Source organism: Pollachius pollachius (genome assembly GCF_949987615.1).
Source record: "Pollachius pollachius genome assembly, chromosome: 10".
In the NCBI taxonomy this organism is placed as follows: Eukaryota; Metazoa; Chordata; class Actinopteri; order Gadiformes; family Gadidae; genus Pollachius; species Pollachius pollachius.
In genome coordinates this window covers 20,680,060-20,705,480 of record NC_136943.1, presented here as the reverse complement: position 1 = coordinate 20,705,480, position 25,421 = coordinate 20,680,060, and the positions used below count along the sequence as shown (strand labels likewise).

Here is a 25,421-nt window from a genome sequence, read left to right as displayed (position 1 = left end):
GACAGCGCTCAAAGACAGACCACATGCCCCTTTAAGACTGGCCCCCCCCCCCCCACCCCCACCCAGCCCCACACACACCTGCCCTCACCCCCCCATAATACTCTGTCCTCCACCTTACAGACCACCAACGACACAAACACACACACATATACACGCACACACACCCACACACACACACGCACACATCACACACGCACGCAAACACACCCACACACACAAACACACAGACCCACACACACAACTGCAAACACAGACACACACACGCACACACAGAAAAACACGAACCACACACACAACCACACACACTAACCCACGTGGAACCAGTGGACTAGAGACCTGCACCTAGGAGAAATATTTTTATTTTGTATAACAGACAGATATTCTAAACAAATGAAATATTTATTTTCATTTCAGCAAATTGTCTACTAGCTAACAGCAAAGACTTTTTTTATAAAGAGGGGGGGATATTTATATGTAAAGTTTTTTGATTTACAGCATTATGAGAGATGGAGAAAAAAAAAGAGAATTACGTGCCAATTTTTTCACGAGTTAGATAACTAGAATAATATTGTGGTGCCTTTTGCTGTCTGCTGAAGTCGGAGGTCCCTTTGAGTTTTTTGTAGCCTTTCTTATGAAGACTCCTGGTTTTTATAGAGAACAACCCTCCTACTTTTGTCTCTTTTCCGTTCTGCTTTTCTTTCCTTTTTCTCTTCTCTGATTTGGGATCTTCCTGTCTTTTTGAACTGTGATCTGATCTCCTGTCATCATGCAATATGAATTACTCCTGTGTAAAAGGTGTCTGTTTACATGAGCAAGAACCACGCGGACATAAATCACTGACCACCCCCATGTGTAGGCTAGCCACCCCCCTCCCCCCCAGGTGTGCGTGAGTGGATGGGTGGAAGATCCCCCCCCGCCCTCTAGGTGTGTGTGAGTGACAGGTGGAGGGTCCGCCCTGCCCCTCCCCCCCCTGAGTTGTGTGTGAGTGACGGGTGGAGGGTGAATGTCTCCAGATGAACACAGATTCGTGGAAGGCGGGGCCTGGGTTGGGGGGGGAATTCTAGTCGCTCACACAGAAGTACAGGCTGCTGCCATGATGTGGAGGGTGTGTGTGTTGGTGTGTGTGTTGGTGTTTGTCGTGTGCGTGTGCGTGTGCGTGTGCGTGTGTGTGTGTGTGTGCCTGTATAGCTATTACCAGTCTGTACACCTCATCATACGAATTCCAACAGACCGGATGTCTCTTGCTGGAAGGAGAGAGGGGGGGGGGGGGGGGGGGATTTGTTCGCCGTTCGTCCGCCTTGAAGGGGGATTGGTCTCTCGTTGACTGACGGGCTGTCTGTACCCGGACCCCCTGGGGGGGTCTCCTCCCTCCGCGCTGCCAGAAGTTCCATTGCACTGTTAGGACCCCCTCCCCTTTCCCCTGAGCAGCCATTGGCCAGGGAGCTGCCAGTCCCGCCCCTCTGCCCCACCACCCCTGTCCCCCCAGAAGCCCTTTGTAATCCAGCCTGACTCTGGCATCCCGTTGGACTGCCCAGAACGCTCCTTTTCTATGCCAGCAGCTTAGAGCCGCACTGTGTCTCAGGACTCCCAGCCCCACCCAGACACCCCCCTCACACCCCCGTGCCCCAGAGAGAGAGGGAGGGAGACCAGAGGGACAAACAGAGAGCATGAGAGAGAGAGAGGGAGAGAGAGAGAGAGAGAGAGAGAGAGAGAGAGAGAGAGAGAGAGAGAGAGAGAGAGGGAGAGAGAGAGAGAGGGAGGGAGAGAGAGAGAGAGAGAGAGGGAGGGAGAGAGAGAGAGAGAGAGAGAGGGAGAGAGAGAGAGAGAGCGAGAGGGAGAGAGAGAGAGGGAGAGAGAGGGAGAGAGATAGAGAGAGAGATCATGAGAGAGAAAGGGGGAGAGAGAGAGAGAGAGCATGAGAGAGAAAGGGGGAGAGAGAGAGAGCATGAGAGAGAAAGGGGGAGAGAGAGAGAGAGAGAGAGAGAGAGGGAGAGAGAGAGAGATCATGAGAGAGAAAAGGGGAGAGAGAGAGAGCATGAGAGAGAAAGGGGGAGAGAGAGAGAGAGAGAGAGAGAGAGAGGGAGAGAGAGAGAGAGAGAGCGAGAGAGAGAGAGAATGAGAGAGAGAGAGAGAGAGATCATGAGAGAGAAAGGGGGAGAGAGCATGAGAGAGAAAGTGGAAGAGAGAGAGAGAGAGGGAGAGAGAGAGATCATGAGAGAGAAAGGGGGAGAGAGAGAGCATGAGAGAGAAAGGGGGAGAGAGAGAGAGAGAGAGCATTAGAGAGAGAGAGAATGAGAGAGAGAATGAGAGAGAGAGGGAGAGAGAGAGAGAGAGGGAGAGAGAGAGAGATCATGAGAGAGAAAGGGGGAGAGAGAGAGAGAGCATGAGAGAGAAAGGGGGAGAGAGAGAGAGAGAGAGAGAGAGAGAGGGAGAGAGAGAGAGCGATCATGAGAGAGAAAGGGGGAGAGAGAGAGAGAGAGCATGAGAGAGAAAGGGGGAGAGAGAGAGAGAGAGCATTAGAGAGAGAGAGAATGAGAGAGAGAGAGAATGAGAGAGAGAGAGGGAGAGAGAGAGAGCATGAGAGAGAAAGGGGGAGAGAGAGAGAGAGAGAGAGAGAGAGAGAGATCTCAGCCCACATGGCGTCCCGGGTTCGGACCCGCGTCCAGGCTCTGTGTCTCCCCCCCGTCCCCCCCGTCCCCGTCTCCCCCGTCTCCCCCGTCTCCCTCCATGTCCAGCCTCTAGCCTGACAACTGTGGTCATGCGTGGGACAATGATTGTCGGTGTGTGGGAAAACTCTTGAACAAATTCCGACCTAGACTTTTCTTTCTGTAAAATACATATGTACGTGTGTTTGTGTGTGTGTGTGTGTGTGTGCCTTTGTGTGCATTTGTGCCTATGTGTGTGTGTGTGTACAGGTGAGAATGTCGTATCGTGGATTACCAAATGACGACGGTTAATGCTTACCATGATGATGACGATGATAATGATGAGGATGATGAGGCTGATGATGATGATGATGATGATGATGATGACGATGAGGAGGAGGATGACGATGCTAATGATGATAATGAGGACGATGAAGCAGCGGAGCTGAGAGTAATGACCGTGTTTCTGCACGGGTTGTCGGCCCGCCGTGATGGCGCCCCCAAGAGGCTCCCAGGAGTGCGGTTGTGTCCGGTTAACATCCTCCTCTGTTCTTCCTCCTTTCCTCCGTTACTCTGTTCAGCTCACAGCCAAACGACGGTACGCGACGATACTGATACTGCATCCCGTTCTTTAGTTTGCATTCCTAAACATGTGACGATTGGTCGCACTTTGCTTGATCATATTTGCTATATGTTCTGTTACCTGTCAGTCTCTGCCCCCCCCCCCTCCCCCCTCGGCTTCCTCGCCTCCCTTTCTCCTCCCCCCTGCCTCCTCCCCCCTCATTCTCCTCTCCCTCCCTCACTTCCGACCTTAAAGCAACTAGCATGGAACAAAAATGTAGCTCCAACGTGCGCGGCGGCGCTGGCTCCGTACGGCGTGGTCGTAGACGTATCATGTAAACTAAAAAAAGAAGAAAAGAGAACACGGCAGTGAGAAGGGGACACGACCCAAACACGTCCCCCTCCATAGATAGACGGGAGAGTCCCCCCCACCCCCATTCCGAAGCTATACGACGGATTTAGGTCAACAGAACAGCATCAAAGCTAGAAGACGATATATACTGTGTCAGGATATTGTGTCAGGTACAATACGTGGCCCTATATTATCCATTTCAGTGGATAGGTTTTTTTTTGTGGTTGATTTTGCTTCATTTTGATAAAAATGTCACAAGGCAATGCATGGATCACAGGTACGGATAGATAGTATCTTAAAAACGACGACAGACTCCTCTTACAGATGAAGGGGAGTTGTCCCACTCAGTAGAAATAAAAATAAAGACCTTTTTTGTTATGATTATTATTATCCCTATAATTCTTATTATTACTATCATTATGCTTTTGTTTCATGGCCCAACGGTCTGGCTAGTATGTCTTAATATCACTGTAAACAATCTGGGATTTGCAACCGTGAAATTAATGCAAGTGAGGGTAGTGTGCTTCTAGAGCTAGTTGAATTGTAACCTCAGTCCTCCTACTTCTCTTTTTCTCTATTTCCTGACCCCCCCCCCCCCCCCATTCACGTCCCTCCGACCCCATTCACACCAACACAAGCCCACCTTCTATTCCAGACGCACACATACAGAACAAAAACACACACACTTGACACTACACTTGATATTTGCCAAATAACCAAATACACACACACGCACAGTCGGATACCCAGTCCACACTTACAAAACCATTAGCTCTTCCATGTTTGTGTTTGTCAAGCAGTTTGCCATGACTTTTCTACCTACTGACTCCCTTATCCCCATCCTGGACCCCCTCCCCCCCCCCCATCCCAGCCTTCCCCCCATTTTACCCCTGCATGTCCTAGTGGTACTGGTAGTTGGGTGCATGGAAAAAGCAGCAAGCAAATTGTTTTTCCCACTCGGTGAAAAAAAGTGTCTTCATTTTAACATTCAGCAATAAATCCCCTTATTTCATGTCCATTATTCTTGGAATATGCTAGAAGATTTTTGCAAGTTTTATCAAAAACATACTACTTGTAAAAAGAGGAAAACTCCAAAAACCACCCATTCATACAAATAAATCTTTATTCCTACCATTTTGAAGCCGTCCTGTCATTTGTATAACTTCTACATTCACTTATATCTAATTCAATCGATTAAAGAGGCTACAGGTAAGATCATTTGAATGTTAAAATTGCCACAGCCATCCATCTGGTATGCACTGTGAGAATATCAGATCTGACTTTCTTGTGTCTGTATGAGCCAATTTAGATGTTGGACCTGACAGGGTGTCTCTTAGCTGATGAGGTGTTGCTTTACTTCCAACCGGCCTCGGCCAGAGTAAAAAGAGCACCAACCTCATCCTGATTGGCTGGAGATTTCGGTGACCATACTTGGAAATCAATTTCTAGCAAGCAAAGGTTGAACTAATGGTCACTATGAAATGCAAACTGGAATATCACAATTAGACAAGGCTTCTGTTAAATGATTACTTCACTAGACTATATCTGTGTGTTCAACCATATGAACCAGCAAAACACCCTAAAATGGTCCGATTTCCAGGTCCCTCTTAAAACACGACGTGTTACATTTCATGATAGACGACATCATCTAGCTTGTCCCCAGATGAGTCCTCCAATCAGCCTCAGGGCAGCTGGCTTGTTCGCCAGTGTTTTCCGCTCCTACATCTTTCGGCAGGACGTCTACGTATGTTGGTGTCGGATTCCCTCAAGATCGACGCCTGTGTGTTGGTTCCCAGAGCACCAGCTCGCTGGCTAAGGAGCTTCCGGTGTCTCTGGCAATGACCGGCCAGTCTCCTTCTCCTGACCGCTTCCTCATGAGGAGAAGGGGACCCTGGTACCTGGGCGCCCCCCATACAGATGCTTGTCAGTAACATGCTGGTTCTGGTCGATGTTTAGTACTGCACACAGCCTTCAGGTGTAGCACCCATCCAGAGACTTTTGTAGGGTGGGCTACCGGGTCCGGCCTTCACAGCCATATAGGAGAACAGACTCCACGGTCGTGTAGAAGAAGCTTAGCTTGATGTTTCGGGGGAGTTCGGTTGGAGTTCCATACACTGGCCATGCCCTTCAGAACCCACCATGCAATCCGCCTTCCTCACTTTAAGGTCTTGCTCTGATGAGTAAACCAATGAGCCCAGGTATTTGAAGTCATTGACTTCCTTCAGAGCTATACTCCCCTTCTGCTAATGGAGGTTGATGACCCGGGACGATGATGTAGATGATAAACTTGGTTATCTTGGCATTTAGCCTAAGTCCAATCTTGGCCCACTCTGTCTCCGCTCTGGTCAAAAGCTCCTGTGCCTCATATATCAGGCTGATGTCCTCTTCATAGCCCAGGTCTGTAAGGACTGCAGCAGGGAATCGCCTCGACCTCTGAGGTGTAAGAGTGAAGCCGAGTTCCTGCTCTCTTCCCCTGCTGGCTTGCCTGAGTGAGAAGTCAAGACTATAATGAAGAGGAAGGGGGCGAAGGGGGTCTTCTTGCAACAGCCTTGCAAGGATTTCAAACTCCTCACCATCTGGGGTTCTCACATTACAAAGTCAGTCTACTTCTTCTTAAAGGGTTCATGGAGGCATTGTTCTGCAACTAAGCTGTTATTCGGCATAATCAGGTCATTTCTCCTGAAAGGCAAATCCAGATTATGGGTCTGTCTTTTTGTGTTACATTACCATTTGCACTTTCCATGAACTTCCTGTCTTCAATCGACATCTCCAGCTTGTCCTCAGATGGCATCTCACAGAAGACTTGTTTGTATTGGCTGCTCCATCTTGGCAATTGAGATGCAGTTGCGCCTGCGCCATCATGGCGTCCAAATCTTCCTGCCTTATCATTTGTCACTGTGTGTACAGTTTAGGTAGAGCTATCCAATCCAGAGACCTCAAGACCTGTGACAAGGTAAGATTGTACATGATTCTCTTAGTTCATAGTATGCAAAATAATGTCATCAATCGCTCTTGGCGAGAGATGGTCCTACCAACCAGGACTATCTCTTTGTACTCCAATCCAGTTCCATTTTCTTCCATCATGTCATTGACATGATGGAAGAAAATGGTAGGAGACTGCAGAGGCCCCACAGTTGAGATTATCATCAAAATTATGATTCAGATCAGGGTTTGGTGCTTCATTTTTTAGTAAAAGATGGTTGTCCAATTAAGAAGGGACAAAGAAACACACAGACACATAAATGATGTCCCATCTGGGTTGAAACCTCGACTTTGTATCATTCGGTCAACATTGGTTGCCATAGTTTCTGAGCTTCTTTAAATAGTGTGCTTTAACTTAATTTACATAAGCGTCATCTTCCATTAGTCCTTTGAGGATATTCATGCGCAACATGAGCTGACCCGGTATTTCTTCAGGTTTTGCATGTTTCAACTACTTCCTCCATCATACTGCCTCTGTTCATTGAGTCCCCTTCTCAATGAACAGAGGCAGTAGGATGGAGGAAGTAGTTGAAATATGCCAAACCTGAAGAAATCAAAGGAACCAGACTCCATATGCTTTTCAGGTGACATCCCTTCGGTCATTTACCAAAAACATGCTGTACACCAAGTTAATTCCTATGCTTCAGTTTGTTCGTGTGCCACTGTCCGTCTTTGCATTAAAAATCATGTCATGTCCATTGCACTAATCTGTTAATCCATAAATGATTAGCTGCTCGTGTCCATTATTGAGTAGCAATAGCAAGATTATTCCCCACTTACCACTCTCCTTTGGTTCTGTGTTCCAATTGGCCGCCCTGAGTCCTTTGTTCTTTTCTACCATGTGGTCCTTTGTTGAAGCTGGCCGTCCAGTCATTTATTCCTCTTTTCAGTCAATCAATGAATCCAAGAAGTCTTGTACTAAAAAATAGCCAACTTTTTATCATTGTAGAGACCTTTTTTCCCCTTCTTATTGTGGCAAGCCACACATGATTAACCAGACTGGAGCCCAGGTTTAAGGAGTTTGCAACTCTTGTCCCCCAAACACCGCACAACCCCGAGAGTTGCCTTTATTCAACACACATGACAATCAAATAATAGACAAACTAACCTACGAGCATGAATGCCTCAGTGACGTTGTATCTCCAGCTGACTTCAAAATCCACCCCATCCACCAAACTCGTGATCCCCGGGTGAACCAGACCCGGGAGGCCGCCACAAGCCCCACCGTGGAACGTCCGACCGGTCCAAGAATCCCTGCAGCTACCCGGAACACTGCGACCACAGCCGTGTTCACAACATAATGGCGGCAACATATATACTGACTGGTTTAGAGCATTAAAGAATTGAACGGAAAAGGAAATGAAGGATGTCCAAAAAAGGTTTAACGTTGAACTCAAATTGATTTTATTCCATGTTTTCCAAGTTTCACAGGGGCATAAAATCATACGTAAAAAGATGTCTGCCTCCGATTTATCGGCCAATAATGCGTTTATCTCCCCTCCTTCTGCTCCTACAGCAATAATGGCTTCCTAGATATGATTAATGCTAAAGCACACAGGTATGTGGGTGTGGTGCGTTTGCTAGCTGGTTTAGGCAGCCTCACCTGGCCGGGTCTGATTTAATTCTGGTGCTGGGTTGGGCTGCACATCTGTTTAAATAAATAATGACCATCTCCACAAACACTCGAGAGATCTCATGCATGGCAGTGGAGAACCCTCTATGTTAATTACCTGCAAAACTTGCTCCACTGCAATGCAGGAGATCAGTTTAACTTGATTAACTTGTTTCCATAGAGCCATGGAAGGGGAGGAATGCATAACATATTGAAACACTATGAATAACTGTCACTATGCCAATCATGACGTATCTACCTCGAGGCAGTTCCTTCCTTCACAACTTTTGCATTATTTTCAGAGCATGAAAGAGCATGACCTCCCCCTTTACATGGATGTGGAAAAGAGCAAAAGCTTTGCCAAAGTGTATAAAAAAATTCGTTAACATCACCTTACATGAAGCAGCCAAAACATCTAAAGAGGATATTGAGTTGTTCTGAATTGCCATCACACTGACAATTCCCACTATTCCCAGAGAACAACTATGGAAGGTTCTGGTGTGATTACTAAATGGGTGTGGCTGTTGTGACCTTATTAGGTATGGAAAGAGTATCTGTAGATCCCTATTGTTTTGTAGGCTTATAGGTGTCCCTATAGCTCAGCACCTGCTGGTTAATAGTCCCATATTTGTCCACATGGATCCCGCTGAGACGTTCTCAAAGGTTGGGTTCCAATTGGCCCACGGGGCCCTATATCATTCACTGTCAGGGTCCAACATTCAGCCCTGCTGCCCTGATGGACGAAAATGTCTGACACTTTGTTAACAGGGCTAATTTAGCATCCTGAACATGTTGGACCCATAACGTCAGTCTGGACATCATGATCTGACTTTTTGTTGTTTAGTGATCTTTCTCCCCCTGTCCACTAGATGGACTCAGACTTGTACAATCACTTCATTCCCCTCACCTGCGCGTCCTTGTCAACCCTACCACCTCTGCACCTAAGTCCCACATCAGTCTCTCCCCATTGATACATTTTCACTTCCTTTGTTCCCTTGTTGGTTCGTTGTTTTTGCGGTTCCCCAGATTGTATTGTTTTTCTTTCGTAGATCAGAGACTTTGCATTTCTTTAATAAGGCCCTTTTGTTATATTTCTTGTTGGTCCAGCAGGGACAAAGAGGGGTAGGATCCAAATGAGGTCCGGGATTTGGGAAACGTGACACTGGATTGTTTTTTCAGTGAACATTAAAAAGTAAATGCAAATCACATATCACTTGATACATTTGCTCTATGAACGTGTCTGACATAACGAATGACAGGGAATTATTATTTCATTGAAGATGACAGACTTATGCGGAAATCAATATTTTGCAATAAAATCAAAGGCCTTTGCTTTTGACCGGTTTTCGTGATCACTCGGGGACAACCATCCCGTCGCCTTTGATAGACGTGTCCCCGCAAATCGAGCGGAATAGGGCGGTGCGTGTGGTGTGAACGCCTGTCAAGGATGATTGTGGTTTTAATTCGAATTGCTTTGAAATCTCTCTGAAAAGTTCTGAATGTGTTTTTGCTATAAGGTCTAGACTTTAGAAGTTATTAGCTCATCCTCCACCGTCAAAACAGACAGTCTCTGTTTGCAGTGGAGCAGGGCATTGTCAAAACATGGGCACTGTGCCCTGTACTACGAACCTCGATTAGTGGGTTAACGACGTATGTTGCGCTCAAAGCCTGTGACAGGAAAGTCGATCTCTTTCACCTTCGTTCTACCATGGTGATTACAGCCGGCCACACACCGGCGCCGAAGCGCAGCGGTGCACATTTCACGCGCGTCAAAAGCCGCCCCTAGCACCAATAGGAAGCGGCGCTCCAGCACCGTTGTGATATGTTTTGAAAGAAGCAGATCAACAGTCGGTAGAGACGTGCGATGAGGTCCGTGGCTGGTGAGGCACTTACTTTTTCAGTCAGATTTACAAATATATGCACCCAATTGTTTTATAGTACCGGCCTTGAATCATTATCTTCCATGTTTGCAGTCAGAAATGTTTTTTTTTTTAAATAAACAAACTGATGTAGTGCATGTAATAATATGCGACTGACATCTTAGCTGGTAAGTATTCAACTAACTTTATTAAACATTTCGTTACGTCAGTCTCCAGCTACGGTGGCCTATTAGGAACATAATAGTGTCTAGCAGGATATCCTTACATCTCCCTTATACAGTAAACAAAAAACAGATTCACTGTGCGCTCTTTAAACATAAAGTAAATAAATAATAATTGGGTGCCAGAGGTTGCCAGTACTTAGCACACCGTAGGAGGACGGTCTTTACCACCACCTCATAACAAACAGACTGTGTCACGATTACTTTAGCCTTACCTGAGCATGAGAACATGACTCAACAATAAAGCTACACATTATCTGGTATTAACTAAGGCTCAGCACATTACCTGATGTTGACTCTTTTAACTGATCATTTCCTTTAAAACAATAAACTTATTATAGCTCAACTGTGCAATAATGAGCTTACAGCCTTCTGCTATAGATCAAGTCTGTCAGGGGCTTTTCTAATGCGCTCTGACCGTCTCTCTGGAGCTGCCTCTGGCTCCGTCATGACAGGTGCATTCTCCTCTAAAACCACTGGCTGATTATCTGTTACTGTTCCCTGCTGTGCATGTTTGTCCCTATGCTCCTCTATTGAAGGAACTGCATTGCTGGCCTGTGTTTTGAGTAGCTGCAACCTGTTTCGTCTGACCACAGCCCCGGTGTCCGTCTGGACTGCGTAGGACCTCGGAGCCACTTCATTTAGCACTGTTCCAGCGCGCTGCCAGTCCTGTCTTTCTGTGTTGAAAGCTCTGACTCTGTCGCCCGCCTGCAGAGGTTGCATTGCTTTTGCTGTGCGATCAAAATATCTATTTTGTTTTTTCTGTAGTTTTTTCATGGCCTCCAGCACAGGTGTGGAGACTTGTTTCTTCACTGTTGGGCTCTGTGACTGTAGTCGTCTGCCCATGAGCAGTTCGGCCGGAGACTTCCCGCACACCAGAGGTGCTGCTCTATAAGCGAGCAGAGCTAAATAAGGATCCTCACCATTCTCTGTTGCCTTTGTCACTGTTTTAGTTAAGTCAATATATGCAGACTAATGCAAGCACACAGAACGCTGTTGCACATTGGAAACCTTTATTGTGCTCCCATTTGAAGGCACTGGGAAACAGGTAGGAAATTAAAGGTGTCGAATTGTTTTGATGCAGGCCTATTCTGGAAGTAGATAATTAAAATTATTTGATATTGATACTATGAATATATATTAATTAATTATATTGATAATAATGTATGCAAGCCTACGACTGACAACAATGTTTCAGAGATCGGTCATTTGGTTAGTTAGTTTAATTAATTAATTGTCACCCGTGCATGCAGATGGAAGGGCTGTTACCCTCTTCTGCATACCCCTCGTTCAGCCCCAACTTATTCCGTGTCTGTACCACTACATTCTTCTAGGACATCAGTGTCTGGATGAGATGACCTCATCTGGTTCCGTTTTTTAATCCAGTTTAAATGGATTTACTGATGGTTCCATAGAGCGATCGGGAGGGAGGAGTCCATAGCATATTGAAGTGCTATGGACTCAACAGCTTGACTATCCCTAAGCTAATAATGACTTAAAAACGACCTCGAGACGGTTTCCCACATGAGTGACAGGGGACATCTGGTTAGAATCAAACTGGATCGGAAACTGTTTTCTGAAACACAAGGATTATTTCACCACTCACATTCTCTTGGTGGAGAGGAGAGCTAATGGTCTCCCTTGCTCATCAGCTGGTGATCACCTTTCAGTTTCTCTCACTGTTTTTTCTTTTTTCAAAGAGTGGGTGTGGTCTGATCACGAAACTCCACCATATGGCTTTAGACAATGTATGCTTGTCCCGGAATCCAGTTCTCTGCGTCGAGCCGTAGACATCGAAACTCCCCTCGCATTGGAACGCAGCCCGGCTCAAACCTGGACACGGATTTACCTGAGGAGCTTTGTTTTAATGTTTTAATAACTATTCGATTTTTTTTTTTACTTTTTCTATGTTTGGAAGCATTTCTTATAGCACAGCCATTAGGTCTGTGGCTTGTCAAAAGAGACAAGTAGTTTTAAGGGATTAAGAAACGCATCGCTTCAGAGAGGTAAGCAGGTCGCATTGAGGAGTTTGCGTTCATGATTGCTAGAAACCATTCATCACCCCTGGAACCAAATCTATGTTCAATCATGATGCAATAAGATATTAAATGATCACTTAAATAATCACTTCATCTCCTCAAGTTAACGATCCTCCATGGAATTGTAATATTTATTATTTATAATTATCCGAAATAACTTTTCATATGCTCCCACATTTCAACTAAATCCCATCTAAATAAATGTGTTTTTAAAAAGTGCAACCTCTCCAATTCCTCAAATTCCAATTCAATATTATCTTTATTCTGATGACATTTGCTCTACCATACACAACTATCCAATGCTGTTTGCATTTTACATCGTTAAACTCATAGTTGCAATTGTTACACCATCGTGTCATTGGCCATCAATTAACCGCCTGTTGTTTGATTATCCAAATTGCAGCGGAATGGCAGTGTGTTTCTGCCGCTGGAGGAACCTGCTCATCTGCCTCTGCATGCCATGCCTTCTCCTGGTCCTACTGTTCGTATACATCACCCTGCTGGTGTGCCTGGCCACGCCCCTCACATTAGGGTCAATTTCGAATATCGACCATTTTATTGCCCCGGGAATCAATCGAAACGAGGGCTGGGCCCCGTCACCCGACCGGTTCTGGGACCCGCACCTGAGCCTCGGGGTCTGGAACCTCCTCCAGCTGTCCAACGACCGCTCCATCAACCCCATCCTCCGGCCCTACAAGCACAGCCGGCTACCGGACAGAGGAGCCAATACAAGCCGCGACCCCCGGCCGGCAGGGGGTCCCCCCGGGACCCGGAACCCGGTGCCACAGCTCGGCCGGCTCGCCGGCGACATCCAGGAGTTTGCGAGGCACATGCACAAGAGAGACTACCCCTTGGTGGCGGAGCCGCAGGACGCGTGCGGCGCGGGCACCGTGAACGACCACGGAAGAACATTGCTCCTCCTGGCCATCAAGACCAAGGTGCAGAACTTCAAGAACCGGCAGATCATCCGGAGCACGTGGGGGCAGGCAGGCTGGGTGGCCAGCCAGAGGCGGGCCGGCGGGGGCTACGTCCGCAGGGTGTTTCTGCTGGGGACCGACCGCAGCCGGGACAACAGCACGGCGTGGCCAGATCTGTTGAACCTTGAGGGCCAGCAGTACAGGGACATCCTCCAATGGGACTTCCACGACTCATTCTTCAACCTGACGCTGAAGGACGTGCTCTTCTGGCGGTGGTTCTCGCACGGGTGCCGGCGGACGCACTTCGTCTTCAAGGGGGACGACGACGTGTTCGTTAACACGCCTGCCCTGGTGGACTATCTCTGGCAGCAGCTGGGTGATCCGGGGACGGCCATGCAGAGCTTCATGGTGGGGGACGTGATCGGTGCGGCGCAGCCCGACAGGAACAGAAAGTCCAAGTACTTTGTGCCCGAAACCTTCTACGCCGGCTCGTACCCGCCCTACGCCGGCGGGGGAGGGGTGGTGTACTCGGGCCTTCTGACCAAACTCTTGCACCTGGTGTCGAAAAGGGTGCACCTGTATCCCATCGACGACGTGTACGTCGGCATGTGCCTGCTGAGGCTGAACGCCTACCCGTCCCACCACCCCGCATTCCTCACCTTCGACTTCCCCGGTGACGAGGAGATGGAGCCTTGCGCCTACCACAAGACCATCATGGTCCACAAGAGGATGCCCGACCGGGTGGCGCAGATCTGGGCTCGGCTCAAGAAGAGCCAGCCTCTGTGCTGGAACGTGACGCTCAGGGAGGATAAACTGAAGAATAAGCCTTGATTTGAAATTTGTGAAAGACTTTCCGTTCACCCAAAAGATTGTCTACCTGAATTGTAGTGCACCTTTTATTATTTATTGTAAGTTATTGTTTATATAATAATTGAATCAGAGACCAGAGGTTCTGTTATAAAATAAAGTGTTTATTACAGCCACATATAGCCACATTTTTCAAATAAACCGTATAAATTGTAGCACACAAACAAATGTATTGTTCCTGAAAGTAAATGTGTCAAGCTAGAGTAAACTCCAGTGGGGAAATAAAAACCAAATCAAGCTGATATGAACCATTTATTACAGCCAAAATCGGTTACTTGGTTGGACATCTTCAGTAAAGTTCACCTCCAAAAACATACAACTGGTATGTAAAAGCTAGAAACATGCACACCTGAAACAAGGGTTATTGTCTTCTTCTGCTTAACACAAGAGGTACCCATGAATTCGAAGAGCCAAGGAGAGGAGGAATGTTTTCGTGTGTATTGGAAATTCCAAACAGGTATTTCAAAACTTGACTCAAACCGGTTAGCCATTCAGCAAGATCATAGCACTCATTCCTCAATAGAAACAGGCCTTTCTGTTGGATTAGTTTCCTCAATGCCCAACTGTTTTTTTTTTCTTAAATGTTTGAGTCAAGGACTGAAAAGAGAGCGAGGGATGCGACCCCATCCAGTCGTCTTCTCCGATCTTGTCACCTCAGCATTAAATCCCTCTGGGACTCCTGCAGTGTTCAACTCTTTAACGACGGTCCCTTCAGCGGCCCCTAGGACCAGCGTTCAGCCGCTCCTCCCCGTCCCTCCAGCGGCCCCTAGGAGCCTGCGTTCAGCCGCTCCTCCCCGTCCCTCCAGCGGCCCCTAGGAGCCTGCGTTCAGCTGCTCCTCCTCCCCGCTCTCCCCCTCCTCCTCGCTCTCGCTGTAGTGGGTGTCGGGCCGGTTCGTGTTCACAAAGAGGTCGCTCTCGTCATCCTCCGAGTCGCTGCTGCTGCCCTTCCCCTCGTCCCCTTCCTCCTCCTCCCCGTCTCCTGCCGTCCGTCCAGGCAGTCTGTCCGTCTTCTCCACGGCGGCGGGCTGCTCTGTGAACCCATCTGGCCTGCGGGTCAGAGGACATGACGTTAAAACAGAGGCAGATTCCATCCCGTTTGTTAACCTTTTCTTTTAATGGACTAAACTGGTGAATCGACTGCATTCGTTTTAATGCTTTTATAGCCTTACACCTCTCAAAGCACCTCTGCTATTGTATTCATTAATTACTACTATTGTAGAACCTCGTTAACTGAAGGGAGATTGCTTTACCTCTGAGTGACATCACACCTAGAGGTTACTAGTGTTGCTTTTGTCAACGAAAATTATGACTAAATGTCATCGTCGACGAACCTTCATCACGTGACGAACACGAGACGAGACGCAAAGTAAATGCTGATCATGTGACAATAACTATAACTACATACAGTGGGGCAAAAAAGTATTTAGTCAGCCACCAATTGTGCAAGTTCTCCCACTTAAAAAGACGAGAGAGGCCTGTAATTTTCATCATAGGTAAACCTCATCTATGAGAGACAAAATGAAAAAAAAAAATCCAGAAAATCACATCGTCTGATTTTTTAAGAATTTATTTGCAAATTATGGTGGAAAATAAGTATTTGGTCACCTACAAACCAGCAAGATTTCTGGCTGTCACAGACCTGTAACTTCTTCTTTAAGAGGCTCCTCTGTCCTCCACTCGTTACCTGTATTAATGGCACCTGTTTGAACTCCTTATCAGTATAAAAGACACCTGTCCACAACCTCAAACAGTCACACTCCAAACTCCACTATGGCCAAGACCAAAGAGCTGTCAAAGGACACCAGACACACAATTGTAGACCTGCACCAGGCTGGGAAGTCTGAATCTGCAATAGGTAAGCAGCTTGGTGTGAAGAAATCAACTGTGGGAGCAATTATTAGGAAATGGAATACATACAAGACCACTGATAATCTCCCTCGATCTGGGGCTCCACGCAAGATCTCACCCTGTGGGGTCAAAATGATCACAAGAATGGTGAACAAAAATCCCAGAACCACACGGGGGGGACCTAGTGAATGACCTCCAGAGAGCTGGGACCAAAGTAACAAAGGCTACCATCACTAACACACTACGCCGCCAGGGACTCAAATCCTGCAGTGCCAGACGTGTCCCCCTGCTAAAGCCAGTGCATGTCCAGGCCCGTTTGAAGTTTGCTAGAGAGCATTTGGATGATCCAGAACAGGATTGGGAGAATGTCATATGGTCAGATGAAACCAAAATAGAACTTTTTAGTAAAAACTCAACTTGTCGTGTTTGGAGGAGAAAGAATGCTGAGTTGCATCCAAAGAACACCATACCTACAGTGAAGCATGGGGGTGGAAACATCATGCTTTGGGGCTGTTTTTCTGCCAAGGGACCAGGACGTCTGATCCGTGTGACGGAAAGAATGAATGGGGCCATGTATCGTGAGATTTTGAGTGAAAACCTCCTTCCATCAGCAAGGTCACTGAAGATAAAACGTGGCTGGGTCTTTCAGCATGACAATGACCCCAAACACACCGCCCGGGCAACGAAGGAGTGGCTTCGTAAGAAGCATTTCAAGGTCCTGGAGTGGCCTAGCCAGTCTCCAGATCTCAACCCCATAGAAAATCTTTGGAGGGAGTTGAAAGTCTGTGTTGCCCAGTGAAGGCCCAAAAACATCACTGCTCTAGAGGAGATCTGCATGGAGAAATGGGCCAAAATACCAGCAGCAGTGTGTGAAAACCTTGTAAAGACTTACAGAGAACGTTTGACCTCTGTCATTGCCAACAAAGGGCATGTAACAAAGTATTGAGATGACCTTTTGTTATTGACCTAATACTTTTTTGCCCCACTGTACATAATGCAATATTGTTGACGAATGAAAACGAGACTAAATGTGTTTTACAAGGTCAGGTTGAGGTCAGGTTGACCTGACCTAAAAAATTGTTCGAACGTTATTTCTTCTGGTTTAATTCTGGGGATGTATCAGGTCGCACTGCGCAGACGCCCACGACCTGATACAGGTCACTTGTCGCGGCATTATTATTTATTTATCTATTTAGATTAAGAAGACGCAGCTGTGGGGGTAGTGTTAATGAAAACTTAAGAAAAGAAGTTAAGTCTGACACAGAGAAAGGGAACGATGGCCGGCCAGCTGGCGACCGTCTTTGGGAGAAAAAGAAGAAACGACATTTGGACACACTTTCATTACATAGAAATGGAAAAGAAAACGGAATGTGCTATGGAAAAAAATGGGGAGAAATGCTGCCACAAAAACACAGGAAAAAACACCATGAATCTCAAGAGACATCAAGGCATTCCACATGAAATCGAGGTAAGTCAAGACATTAACGTAACTGTACTTTCTATTTTCAAAAGCTCATGCCAACACATGAGGCTGTGGTTGATGTGTCACATTTTAACGTTAGCTTTAGGCCGCTTTAGTCAGCGTTTGGCCGTCATATTATATATTATATTGTAATGTTCTCAAATATGAGGCGGAGGCAGTGTCAAGTCCACGGTTTATTCAACCATCAAACTGTATTCAATTCCGAACGGTAGAAATAGTAACGGTAAATCCAAACAGTAGGTAGGTATAGTAATAACGGTAACTCCACAGTATTTTTCGTTTCTCACTCCGCGAGACCCAAACATAAAACATAAACAAGTAACCCAGCAACGGGGGTTGCTAGGTTACTGGTTAACGAGCACAGCGACGCAGGCAGGCTGGAAATGAAAGCACAGCGGCGCCACCGATGTAGAATGACGAGTTGGAGCGCGGAATCGGCAACTATGTTATTGCGTCCAAAAATATTAATATTTATCTTATATCGACAGATATAAGATAAATATTAATATTGAAGATATCGCCCAGCCCTAATGCTACTTAATATTTACAACAGTTCGATTTTCCACTGGCTGCATCTGTCCTGACATTGTGTCTATTCCTGTGCTAGATTCCAGAAAGAGCATCAGTGAAGCAAGTCCCGCCCAGGAAGATGGACAAGCCAACTAGGATTTCTTTGCCACAAGGATGTACAACAACTCCCCAGAGCAACGTACCAAAGGACGGGATAGCGCAGTGGATAGGTCGCACAGGTGTCCCAGCACGAATGGTGGAAGATGAGGAGTTCATCGCCATGATGGCAAAATTGACAAAAAGTTCAAAGTGCCAAAAAGACATGCAATTTTAAACTTGATTGAAAAAATGTACAAAGAAGAGAAAGAAAAGATCAAACAAAACCTGGCCACAGCAAGCAGAATAACTACAGGGTTAGATATTTGGACTATAAAGGGGCATACAGCATCCTTTCTGGGAGTCAGCACCTGTTACTTCAACCCTGAGGACAATAAGGCTGAACACAAACTCCTGAACCTGAAGGAGATGGTTCAAAATCACCCTGCAGAGTTGATTACTGTAGTACACTTGTAGAGGAGTCAATGGAAGAATGGGGGATCCCCAGAGAGAAGGTCCTCACAACGATTAATGACAATGGCAGCAATATGGTGGCTTCGTTCCAAACACATGCAGAAGTTGCCAGTGCCACAACTTCTGAAGAAGACTCAGAGGCGGAGTACGACGATGCCAATGATGACTATGACCATCAGGAAAGGGAGGATGACAGGTCGTTTTGTGTATGAAATTATGCTATAAATTCATTCAGCATTTATGAAACTAGTCATGATTTAATTTCATATGCATGCAAACTAAATAAGTTCATTGAAAGTTAAGACTAGAATTATTTCATATGGTTCAATAATATAAGGGCTTTAAATGGTTAAATATGTACATTTGTATTCTTTTAATATTTCTACATAGATATAACTACGGAGCCATAGAGAGGACCCCATGCGTGGTTCACACCATACATATTGTAGTGAATATGATCCAGAAGGAACCCCTGATCCGAAGGCTTTTGGAGAAGGTGAGGCACTTGGTGAACAAGTTTAGGAAGTCATCTGTCGCCACAGAGCGACTGCTGCAGAAGTGTGCTCTGGTTCTGGTAAAAGACTGTCCCACCAGGAGGTCAAGTTGCTTTGCTATGATGTTGCGCTGTCTTAAAGGCCGTGTTGCAGGGTTTATTTTCCAACGAATTTGTGCAATTTGCTTGTTGGTAATAAAGATTTAAACTGTTATTTATTGTATTTAATGTTTTTAGGTATCACAAAACGCAATGTAATACGAAAAAATAGGTACTATTTTAGCGGTTTGCTATTGATTCTCATTTCCCCCAGAATGCATTGCATGACGTCACGTTGGCAAGACACGGACCAAAGCCGCATTGAGACCCTTGAGTAGAGACTAGTAAGAGAGTGTTCAGCAGATTATACAAATACATAGATATCATATATAAACTCATAAACTTTTCTTTTTCATAAAGTTGATTGCTCTTCTAAGTGCGCCAGATTGTTGTCAATTATTGTCGTGTTTGCATTGTAATGCACAACTTTGCCTCTCCTTGTTATAAATCAACGTGCATTTAAACAACTTTAGCCAATGCAGCCTCCTACGTCAGTGTTGCTTTAAAATATATAACATATCGGATTATCAAAAAATGTTAAGTGTGTGCGTTGTCATGTAGGCTAAATACTGATTGTCTTGCATCCAGGAAATATTGTAATGTTATAGGCCTACTGCAAAATGTATGTGGCTATTACGCAACAATCGGGAGGGGGGCACCCCCGAATATTGACGGGTTTTTCGCACACTGGGTAAAATAAAGCTTAGAAATAAACACTAGGCAAAGACGTTGTTACTGGAGCTAGTAGGCTACCATCAAAACGTGGGATAACTAATCGGAAATCTGATTACAACGTCGGGGGTAAGATTTAATTAGGGATTATCTAGGGGGTAATTCACAGATGGGACTGGCAAGTTAGCCCATAGCTAGCATTATGCCTTCTATTTCTAGATCTTCTGACTAAGTTTACCGGTACTTATTTGACCGACATAATCGCTGTCACTAGATACAAAGAAAACGTTGACTTTCACTCGGTGCTATTCATTGACAGTAAAAATAAATAAGTGTTGTTATTGTATGCACTGCTGTTCATTGACTAGCTCCAGCGCTCATTGCTGCGTTGCTAAATGATAGCAACTCTCCACTCATTCTCCTCTGACCATGCATTTAATTGGCTTTGACCGCCATCAGTTCTCGGCAATTCCTCATTCGCCCTCTCACGTCTGACAGGTTCGAAATTATACAGCTGTGGGCCACCATACATGTTATTTGTGGTTCTTGCCACCTCTTGGACGCCATAGTTCTAGTACTAGGTTGAGGCTACCTTCCACCACGTCTCCCCAACGTGACGTCATCGCCGAATGGCTTTAGAAAACACCTGTTACTGCCAAAAACGACAAATACTGGACTTTAACACTATTTGAGACATTTTATAAATGATACATATTTTGAGTGCTTTATGTAACCATTAATCAAAATTTCAAGTTAACCTGCACGTAGGCCTTTAAAGTCAAGAAGCCCACGGAGGAGTCCATGGACTGGGACAGCCTGCAGCCCAGTGAGTGGCAGAAGATCGGGATGCTGAGAGACCTGCTTCTGCCATTTGCGGAGCACACTAGGTCACTTGAAAATGACACTCAGTCACTTTCCCTTGTTGTGCCAGCACTCCTGGATCTCAAAAACTACCTGTCGGAGTTCTCACTTGCACATGGGAGAAGCTACAAAGATGCAGCTACTCGGCTCAGAAGATGCTGTCCAGCATGGATAGGCACTTTAGTGTGTTTCTTGACACAACAGCTGACAACTTCTCACCACTTCCTGCAGCAGCATGCTTTGTGGACCCTTGTGTAGCTGAAACCATTCTGGAAAATGGTAACAACGAAGTACAGAATCTTGTCAGAAAGGCAGAAGACCACATTGCTAATCTTGTGCCACAAAGAGTGGAAATACAAGAAGAGCAGTTGACCGATGATGAGCAAGTCACAAATGAGGGTAGAGAGGCTCCAGAGTCAACCCCCGTAAAACGGCGTAGATTTAAGTTCTTCAGTGCCAATTATCCATTGAGGCCCAAGACTCCAAGACAAAGATTAGGCAGGAATTTAAAATATAAAGAGGGGCTGTCCGAGTCCCACCAGACTACTGCTACAAGTGCTGAGGTTGAGGAATCCGGCATGGAGTATTGGTTAACTCAGTGTTGTTCCACTGCGTTTCCAACACTGAAACCTCTGGCGTTGGACCTCCTGGCGATGCCATTCTCTCAGGCATTTACAGAGAGGGTGTAACTGGTTACCTCTACTGTCGCCGCAGGAACAGGGCTATAACCATTTTGGAAAGAAGCGCTTTCCTCAAAGTAGACAGGCCTAAGTAGTAGTTAATGACTGGTCTGAACACACACACACACACACACACTATTTTGAAAAGCAACCTTTCATAACCTCAACCTTTTATATTCAGGTAAGTTTTTTATTTTATTTTTATTAGATTTAGTCACGTTCATACTCTTTTCAGTCTAGTCAAGTTTCAGTCGACTAAAAGTCTGAGCATTTTAGTCCTATTTTAGTCAGAATTATCCATGACTATTTAGGTCTAGTTTTAGTTAAAGCAAATTGCATTATTCACTTTTTTGTAATGCAATTCTATTTAAAATCAGTCAATATAGTACAAGTAGCCTACCTAGTAGTATTGACAAAACCAACATTTTATTTTTGCCAAACCCATTTCACGATTCAAACAAGGTAATCTTATTATATTATTGTTACCTTATAGACTCAAGAATACATAAATATGAAAACGCTGGGTTCGCGTTTTAGTGTGGTTAGGGTGGACGGAGGCTTTCAGATATGATGCATTTGGTTGCCATGACACTGCCACAAGCTTGTGCTCATCTAAAAAAAGAAAATGGCAGGTGAAATGGAAATGCTAATTTCTCCTTGCAATGTACTATGTATCTTCAGTTACAAGTTGTACATTTTTATATTTACCCGGATAAGTGTGGACAGCGCCTTAACTTTTCATTAACGCTACCACCACAGCTGCGTCTTGTGTATCTAAATACTGCCGCGACGAGCGGGGATTTAGGAAGTAACGTAACCTGATACAACCTCAGAAATAAATAACAATAACAACAATAACAAAATAACAATTTTTCTCGACGAAAATGAAGAGACATTTAGTCTCGTTTTTATTCGTCAACAATATTGCATTATGTATTTAATTGTAGTTATTGTCACATGACCAGCATTTACGTTGCGTCTCGTCTCGTTTTCCTCACGTGATAAAGGGTCATTGACAACGATATTTAGTCATAATTTTCGTTTCGACGAAAGCAACACCGACATCATAACCCTAACCCATTTATAACCCCTTATGTATAGGTCCTCATGTAAAGGCCCTCATGTACAGGCCCTCATGTACAGGCCCACATGTACAGGCCCTCATGTACAGGCCCTCATGTACAGGCCCTCATGTACAGGTCCTCATGTAGAGGCCCACATGTACAGGCCCTCATGTACAGGTCCTCATGTACAGGCCCTCATGTACAGGCCCACATGTACAGGCCCTCATGTACAGGCCCACATGTACAGGCCCTCCTGTATACGCCCTCCTGTGTAGCCCTGCGTGGGTGATATTCCTCACCAGAGCTGCAGTCTCTGGAGGTGCTGAATGTGGTCCTTGTACAATATGACGCAGATCTCTGCTTTCACCTTCTCTCCCTCGTCGATGGGGTCCACAATCACGTAGTCACCTGGTGGAAGAGAAGCCAACATCCACGTTTAATGGCAGCTTAATATCTGGGTCTACCGATTATGAAGTATGGAAGGAAGTTACACTTGCGCTACATTTACAAGATAATTAAAGAGCGTCTTCCTTTTCCAGCAGCCATATCAAATGTCTCCATCTTGTGAGCAATTTAAGTCGCTAGGGCTGCATTGAACAAGAACACCATTCTTTTAAAACGTGAAATATATATTAATTGTAAATGTAAACACAGCGTTAGTTTGGAATGGACCAATTAAGCGTGTCAAAACATGTTTTTTGTTAAATGTAGACAGAGGAATAAGTTAAATATCACTTAGAAATGGTAGTACCATAGACTGTATAGATAACACCCGACCCCGCTTTAATCCATCATTGAATCAAATGGAACAGGATCTCCTGTGATATGGTCTGCATGGGTCAATATTTGCATGCAGAGAAAAGGAGGGCGACCATGAAGAAGCGGCTGTTGATATCCTAAGCTTTGCATAACAAATGATAACATGCAGCAACATTCGGTTCAGTCTACATGGGAGATGCTTATTATATTTATTTATTTATATTGTTTTAACAGTAGGGCGCCCTTGAGTTTTGAAAGGCGCCCTTAAATAAAACTAGAGTTTTTGCGGGCGTTGTGCGCGCTCAACTTCTACTTGTAATTAACAGGGGTAATTGTTCAATGGAAAGTGTAGTATGCTATACTATGCATGTAAATCAATTATTAAATAGCTTTTACTGTTATTCAGGGATGATAAGTGCATTGACATTTTAAAATGCAAGGCAACTACTATTGGTTAGTTGAAAATAATAATCATCATCATTGCGATTAAACATTTCTTCCAGTGTCTTGGCCCAGACAGGCAGTAGTAGCCTACAGTCACACATAGCATAGCCTACACACAAAACATAAGAAAAATGAAACAACTAAAACAGTCCGCAGGGGGGGAAGGGGGATATCAATATCGCAAGACATTTGGGGAGGCTCAAGGAGAAGAGTAATATTAAGTTTGAGCAACAAAGTGTAAAGACATTTCGGGGGGCTCAAGGAGAACAGTAAAGTGTAGTCTTGTGGTGGGTTCTATAGACAAAATTCACCATAGCCTACTGGGTTATTGACATGTGTTTTTTTTTTTGGGGAGGCTCAAGGAGGAGGGTAATATAAAGTAATATTATTTTCTGGGAGAAGCAGGCTGGTTATTGCTTCCTATAACCGAGATCAACAAAAGGCCTTTTCTGTGGTTAAGTGAAGCCTGCCTCAACTGAGATAAGATTAATAAGGTTAAAGCAGGAAGACATTACCGCCTTTGTGACAGTGAACCTTATGAAGTTGAGTCTTGTGCACAATTGTTTTTTGAGTTACGGGATCGGCTCCGGCAATCGGCAAAGTTCAAGTCGTTCGAGCAATCACCAATCGTGTGTTAAGGGCGTATATCGGCCGATAATGATCCGTGCCCGATCAATCGGTGCATCACTAGAAGTCAAACGTGGAGTTGAATTGAACCAATAGACCTACTTAACTTAACTCAGTCCTGATCACAGCGACCCGGGTCAGATTCCCAGCCGTGGTCCTTTGCTGCATGTCATCCCCTCTATCTCCCATACCTCTCTGACTATCTCACTCCATCACAAAGCATAAAAATGAAAATAAAATTGCCGATCAGGAGAAGAGAAGTGTGTTGGAACCCAGCCTCACTTACCTCTTTTGATCCAGAGGTTTTTGCGGAACTTGTTGGGCATGCTGACTAGAAACGTTTCCCCCTTTGAGGTGACAGCCTGGTGGAGATTGTTACCACGGCTACCAATAACCTACAAGCAATCGGAAACTCTGATGAGTAACATATAGTTTGACTATAGAACAGCTATACATTAGTTTGTACTTTAACAACTATAGAAAGTAAACTTTTCTATAACAGTTACACCTTAGTTTAAATGCAGCCATGTGTGATGTTTTAAACAGGTAATCACTGGTTCACCTTTACGATCTGCTGGTTTCCCGTGGGATTGATGAAGTCTCCCATGACCTCTTGGACGACGTGCTTGCGTTTGGTAGCTTGAGACATTGTGGATGCGGGGCTTCAGTCGTCTTCGCCAGCTGTAAGACCCAGATTTGTTTGAGCAGTTTCATAGCAGTACAACCCACACATTAGGGCAAACCATAATGGCAGTTCTATATGATAAACATAAAATACCTGCCGAGAAGTAGCATTTTACTTAAAATTAAAGCCACTAACCATATTGACTATTTTATGGATGCACACAGTATGATTGATTTAACATTAGAGCCACTAACAATATATATAAATACTATTCTATGGATGTGCACAGAACCATGAATTTAACATTAGAGCCACTAACCATTTATATACTATTCTATGGATGTGCACACAGTATGATGAATATCAGTAAGCCAAGCATCCAGGGGAGCCTAGCAAACTAGCTCAGCTCATAGCCTAGAATCAACCATGCTTGTTTAAACTGGTTACCTTGAAAAGATGCAACGGATCAAAGTTTCTGTGTATAGCAGAGGACCCCTCAGATCACTTCAACGCGGGGATTAGTTAACTTAGTTCCACGACAAGTCGGTAACATGAAGGTATAACAACGCTTTATCAGACAGTGGACGTTAACCTCATGGGCAAGTTCCGA

The 25,421-nt window shown here is 45.2% G+C and overlaps 3 protein-coding genes across 4 annotated transcripts in view; 2 read left to right on the top strand and 1 right to left on the bottom strand.

Annotated features, from left to right (window-relative positions):
- The window catches only part of nrg2b (neuregulin 2b), a gene marked incomplete at both ends in the record, with an annotated part of 45,108 nt that extends 45,073 nt beyond the window's left edge, over positions 1-35 (top strand). Inside the window, one exon of the mRNA XM_079744315.1 lies at positions 1-35. This exon is cut by the window's left edge and continues 499 nt beyond it. Within this exon, the coding sequence (XP_079600441.1) occupies positions 1-35 (35 nt within the window).
- A 9,948-nt stretch (positions 36-9,983) lies between these two features.
- Positions 9,984-14,045, top strand: LOC307081225 (N-acetyllactosaminide beta-1,3-N-acetylglucosaminyltransferase 2). Of its 2 annotated transcripts, none has more exons than XM_079744322.1 (2): positions 9,984-10,032; positions 12,696-14,045. In XM_079744322.1, the coding sequence occupies exon 2, from the start codon at positions 12,700-12,702 to the stop codon at positions 14,038-14,040; it is 1,341 nt and encodes a 446-aa protein (XP_079600448.1). In that variant the 5' UTR covers positions 9,984-10,032; positions 12,696-12,699; the 3' UTR covers positions 14,041-14,045. The 2 variants fall into 2 exon arrangements, with proteins under 2 accessions (XP_079600448.1, XP_079600447.1); XM_079744321.1 differs by lacking the exon at positions 9,984-10,032 and adding an exon at positions 11,978-12,259.
- A 114-nt stretch (positions 14,046-14,159) lies between these two features.
- Positions 14,160-25,408, bottom strand: eif1ad (eukaryotic translation initiation factor 1A domain containing). The gene is made up of 5 exons (XM_079744323.1): positions 25,259-25,408; positions 24,749-24,867; positions 24,473-24,581; positions 22,656-22,764; positions 14,160-15,123 (listed from the first exon to the last, which is right to left on the bottom strand). Exons 2-5 carry the CDS (start codon positions 24,833-24,835, stop codon positions 14,889-14,891), a joined length of 540 nt encoding a protein of 179 aa, XP_079600449.1. The 5' UTR covers positions 24,836-24,867; positions 25,259-25,408; the 3' UTR covers positions 14,160-14,888.
- Between the last annotated feature and the right edge of the window lie 13 nt (positions 25,409-25,421).